Consider the following 6,000-nt stretch of genomic DNA (forward strand, 5'->3'; position numbering starts at 1 on the left):
GTGGATCATCCATGGCACTGTTGATATCGACCTGGGGAATCCTGTCTATTGCCTCATCGTTAATAGATGACGGTCGGTTGAGGATGGCTTCAAAGTGTTCAGCCCATCTCTGCAGGATCTGAGCCTTCTCTGTAATGACAGTTGTACCATCTGTACTCAGGAGGGGGATCTCCTGAGAGATTGAGGTCCGTAGAGAGTGTTGAGGGCTTCACAGAACCGTTTCAAGTTGTTTCTGTCAGCGTATCCCTGTATTTCATCTGCCTTGGTGCTCAGCCAGGCATCCTGCATTTTACACAGTTTATTCTGGACTATCCTGCGAGCACTGGTAAAAGCATTTTTCTTGGCAGCTGATATTGGGTCATTCTGACAGGGCCGATGAAGATGGTGCTTTTCAACAAGTAGAGCCTGTATCTCCTCATCATTCTCATCGAACCAATCATGCTGCTTGCAGGTAGAGGGCCTGAGCATCTTCAGCGCAGATGTATGGAGAGCATCCTTAAACCTTTCCCAGTTGTCCTCAGCGCTGCAGGTATAGGTCATCAAGCTTGATTTCTAAGTCTTCAGCCAGTGTTGAAGATCTGCTGGGTTTCTTTAGCTTGGCCACATTGATTCTTTTCATAACCTTGCTTCCTTGTGGTCGCCTCTTGGGTCTGATGTGGAGCCTCATTTTGGAGACAATGACCCTGTGATCTGTCCAGCAGTCAGCACCACACATGGCCTTGGTCACTCTGACATCCTGCCTGTCTTTTCTCCTGACAATGACATAGTCGATAAGATGCCAATGCTTAGAGCGGGGGTGCATCCAGGAGGTCTTGTTACGGGTAGGCAGACGGAAGGTTGTGTTGGTGATGAGGAGGTTGTGTGCTGCACAGGTCTTCATTAAGAGTAGGCTGTTACTGTTACACTTGCCCACTCCATGTCTCCCAATGGTTCCCTGCCAGATTGCAGAGTCAAACCCTACTCTTGCATTGAAATCACCAAGCAAGATCAGCTTGTCGATACTGCTCACTGCTGATAGTAGGGCGTCTAGTTCTTCGTAGAACTTGTCTTTCATCTCATCCGGGTTGTTCATTGTGGGGGCATAGGTGCTGATCAGGGTGGCTTGACTTCTGTTCTGTAGCGGAAGCTGTAATGTCATAAGCCAGTCGTTCCCACCCTTGGGTAGACTATCAAGTTTCAGAACAAGGTGACTGTTGACGGTGAATCCAACTCTAGCATTACGACGCTCATCACTGCCGCGACCGCTCCAGAAAAATGTGTATCCATCTCCAGTTTCAGTCAACTGACCTACATTGGCAAGACGAGTTTCGCTCAGGGCTGCAATGTCAATGTTGTATCTTGCAAGCTCTCTGGCAACTAAGGCTGTTCTTATCTCTGGTCTGTCTGATGTAGGGTTGTCCAAAAGCGTGCGCACATTCCAAGTGCCAATGATGAGCGGTGTCACCTCATGTTTTATTTTGTTCGTTCGACTGCAAGATGGGATCCCCGCCAGCTGCGGTAAACTGGCCTGGGTATAATGAAGTAGGCAATGTTTAGGGCACCTTTTCTAGCCCTTTCCTCATTCTACGGAGCTGAGCAGTGCATTCCTGAAGAGGACTGCTCCGTCGCCCCGGTAGACGCCGAGTTCCACTGCTGCTTCGGTCAGTGGAAAACGACCATTAGACCTGAGCCGCCTGCGTGCAGGTCCGTGACTACAGCTCCCAGTGTATCCATACCTGCTGCTTCGTCGCTCGCCCATCGCCACAGGACTTCAAGGGTTGAACAGGACACTGATGATGATGATAATGGTGTCGAAACTCGCGCTTGATTTGGATTAAAGTGAGGTAGAGTTGCGCAGCGTCAGCCTCACTCTCTCTTCCCAATTCACATCTAGATCCAGTGGCAAGACATGAGTCAAGACAGCTGGAGGTGGGACTAGCTGCAGTGGATGACCAGGATGTCTTCTGTGTCTTGTCCGCTCTTCGCGTTCCACGACGCTTGCAGAGACTGCCTTCTTGACCGTTGGACCTTCCATTGGTCTCGTCTGCTCAATCCACCGGACTCTGTCTTCACGTACTGGGATAGATATCTCCCTATCTCACCAAGGGTTGAGACCCGTTGGCTACCCTCACCTGGTTTAGCCGGCTTGTCGAGGACATTGCCTGGGGTGTGGCCGCTATCGCACGCAAACAGCTGCGGGGAGCCACAGGTGAGAGCTGAGTGCCAGGTGGGGACAAAAGATGGACAAACCACCCTGAAAGGAAGCGACATGTTCCCCCACCAAAGATACTACCCCTCCCTGACACCCCATACACGCCCAATACTACCATTAGCTTGACAGTACATTGCAATACTACCATTAGCTAGATAGTACTTTGGCAAATTGACTTTTCAATGTAACAAGACAATATTATTGTTCCACATATCAGAGGTCCATGTCACATGACTCCCAGCTCTTCTCACTGTCTTTGACAAGAGATTTGTATTCCTCATCAGGTCCCTGAGATTGGTAAATTTCTCAACCATTAAGAATCAAAAGAAATGTGTGGGGCCCTTTGTCCTAGCAGACAAGTAGACTCTAGATGGTCAGTCTGGGTTATAAAATTCAGCTGGCCTTTGTATAACTCTCTTTGAATTTAATCTGTGCAACCCACAGAGGGGTCATTAGTGTTTCTTCAGAGATAATAAGAGGAATGATTTTCCAATCATGCCAGGTAACTCCCTTTTATTCAAATGTCACAGGCTAATAGGTACAGTTTTTGCAATATAAATGAGCATATCTTTATTTCATTTTTAAAAAAAAATGCAAGGTGAGGTCTTAATCCCCTCATCTGTGGAATTCCCTTCCTAAATTTTGCCACTTCTCTTTTTTTTAAGACATTACTTGAAATTTGCATCTGTGACTAAGCTTTTGATCATCTATCCTAATATCTAATTTTCTGACGAGGTGTCAAATTTCATTTGAAAATCAGTCTTGTGAATTCCTTTGAAATGTTTACTATGTTGAGGACACTATATAAATGTAAAATGTTTCCTTTACCACAAATCATTTCTTGTTTTCCAGATTTTGATCAGAAACGAGTTGGTGGAACAGTGCATTACTCTTTGACTGGTGGACATCTTTGTTCCTCTGATCCCAAGGTGATAGACACTCTGAAGGAAATGGTGAGTGTTACCTGTCCCTAGGAAACTGTTGAATTTCAATATCTGTCTTCTCCTGACTTATTAGGTTGTAGGATGAATGTTACTAATTGATCCCTGCGACACTGATCTAGTCTCAGCTGGATTTTTTTAGTGTCATAGAATTTTTCCGGGACAAAAACGGACGCTTCACCCCATCATGTCTGTGCCAGCCATCAAGCATCCGTCTATTCTACTTCTGTTTTCCAACACTTAGTTCTTGGCTTTGTATGCAAAAGCGTTTCAAGTGTTCATCTAAATGCTTCTTAAATGTTGTGAGAGTTCCTGCTTCTATCACCCTTTCAGGCAGTGAATCCCAGGTTCCTACCACCCTCTGAGTGAAAATGTTTTTCCTGTAAATCTCCTGCTCCTTACATTACATTTATGTACCCTCCCCCAGTCCTTTGGTTATTCACTCTTCTACTAAGGGGAAAAGTTTCTCCCTGTTTACTCTCTCTATAATACTCATAATTTTGTACTCCTCAATCAGGTCCCCATTCTCTGCTCTAAGAAAAACAATCCCAGCTTGTTTAGCCTCTCTTCACAGCTGAAGTTATTGGAAAAAATTCTGAGGGACAGAAATAAGGATTAATCAAGGATAGTCTGCTGCTTTCAATCCCGATTCTCGCGACCTTTGCGAGCATAAGGGGAAGATGGGAAGTTGTCTGCATCATTAATCGAGCACATTAATGTAATTAAGGCATTCATTAATTTGTGTTTTGAAGTAAAGAGATTTTTGGGTGATTGGCTGGCCATTGGGAACTGTGTAAAACTGAAAAGTTCTATCCTGTCAGGGACAGGGTCAGGCAGTGTTGAAAATGTTTTTTTTATAAAAATGGAGTTTTGATGAAAATCTACTGCACAGCAATGTAATTTTAATAACCTTGACACTTCCTATCTTATCCTGGGTTCCAGCTCTTTATCTACCTCAGCCAATTTGAAGGTGTAGATTGTTTCCTCTAAAAAAAAATGATTCACATGTGGCAGCCACAGTAATGTCTGAACCAAAGTCCACTTTCAGCCTCATCTGCAACACTCCTCCCACAGTAACTTCCTCTGCATGGAGTACTGAAGGATGTGGTCATTGTGATTCATGTATCCCTGGGACACTGGTCCACTCCAAGTGGTTGTCTCCCTGTAGGTATTGGAGGGCTGTGTTAGTGTTATTAATCTATCCACAAGGTCACATCTTACTCAAAATCTTTGGATTTGGTGAGCGGCTATAAACAAAAAATGTTAATATTTTCTTCTCCCTCTTCATTTGCAGATTATTTCAATTCTATCATCCATCCCCGGGAATCAAATTGTGAAAGCGGACGTTAACCCAAGAAGCAAATGCAGTCTGTGAAAATAAGTTTGGAAGTAGACAACAGAGTTGAAGCCTTCCGTTTTATAGCCAACTTTAACAAAATGACAGGAGAGGAAAATTGGAAGCTGTGTAGTCTTCAGATCTTGAACACTGTTTGCTAAACCCCACATGCGGACTATGGTGCATGGTCTATTTAATAACGAGGATAATTCTGTTCTCTGCACAACCAGCTGGCTCCTGCCTGTGATAAGCCACTTCAACCTCCACTCACTCGATAATCCTAACTATAATACTGGACTCTGTCTGAGGAGGAGAATTCAGAGTAATGGGCTAGACAGGTAGAAAAGAGTGGCTAGGTTGCAACTGTTAGTGATTCAACTATGTATTAATTTTCAGCTTTCACCTGTAAAGGGAGATTCAGCCTTAATCATATTTGTTTTATTTCACTAAAATAAATGCAGTGATGAGCAAGTTTAGATAGTGAAACTGAATTTCTTACATTGAAACAGTGATGACACCTAATAAAGCACTTTCTTGGCTATAAATTTGCCTGAGGTGGTGAAAGATGTTGAAACTGTACAAGTTCATGTCTCAGTGGAAAGCAGAGACACAGCTTCAGTGGACGATAGGAACAGAAGAAGAAATTAGTTTTATGGGCAATTTTGTGAGCAGCTTGAGGATGTTCACCACTGTACTTCAAGATTGTAACCTTTTTTGAATTTGATGCTTAATAAATTATGAATATCTACATTCAATGTTGTGAACCCTTTTGTTTATGGAATTACTTTATACATAGGCCATAATCCAGCCCACCTTCCCAGTGCCATTACAGACGAAATGTTGTTCTGTCAAAGAGAGACGTATACAATTTTGAATTTGATTTCCACAATCCAGCTCGATACTCACTAATGCCAGCACTGAGGGAATGCTGAGGGTCCCTATACTGTAGGACCTGAGCCTTATAATCCAGACTAACACTTCCAGTGACCGTGGGTATCATACAATAGAACTGCAGTCCTTCAGATGATGTGTTAAAGTAGTGTCCTTACCAGGACACTGCAACTTTCCCAGTATCCTTGAGATAATATTTATTCCCCAATCATCATCATGGAAATAGGAACCGAGGAATGTAGAATCATTAATAGTAGCCGACTGGTTAATAAGACCATTAAAATGGAAACTAGGCATTGCTTTAATTCACAAGGGATTGAATAGTAAAGTCACATGCTAAATTTTTTATCAAACCTTTTTTTAGACCACACTTGAGTAACTGCACTCAATTCTGTTCTCCATATGGGCAGCATATGGCACAGTGGTTAGCATTGCTACCTCAGTGCCAGGGACCCAGGTTCAATTCCGACCTTGAGTAACTGTGTGGAGTTTGCACATTCTCCGCAGGCTGCATGGGTTTCTTTGAGTTTCCTTCCACACACCAAAGATATACATGTTAGGTTGATGGGCCAAGCTAAATTGACAGTTTTAGGTGTAAGTGGAATCCTTAATGGGGTGGTAAGATTTTAAGTTGACATTAA

General features: G+C 43.5%; 1 protein-coding gene across 1 annotated transcript in view; it reads left to right on the forward strand.

The window, feature by feature from the left end:
- LOC145341565 (uncharacterized) overlaps positions 1 to 5,223 on the forward strand; it is a 148,932-nt gene extending 143,709 nt beyond the window's left edge. Inside the window, exons 37-38 of the mRNA XM_080186569.1 lie at positions 3,044 to 3,144; positions 4,427 to 5,223. Of these exons, the coding sequence (XP_080042695.1) occupies positions 3,044 to 3,144; positions 4,427 to 4,507 (182 nt within the window). The 3' untranslated portion in view covers positions 4,508 to 5,223. The remainder of the gene's footprint in view (positions 1 to 3,043; positions 3,145 to 4,426) is intronic.
- Positions 5,224 to 6,000: the final 777 nt, after the last annotated feature.

Source organism: Carcharhinus amblyrhynchos, chromosome 1, assembly GCF_965287045.1.
Source record: "Carcharhinus amblyrhynchos chromosome 1, sCarAmb.v2.hapA, whole genome shotgun sequence".
Lineage (NCBI taxonomy): Eukaryota > Metazoa > Chordata > Chondrichthyes > Carcharhiniformes > Carcharhinidae > Carcharhinus > Carcharhinus amblyrhynchos.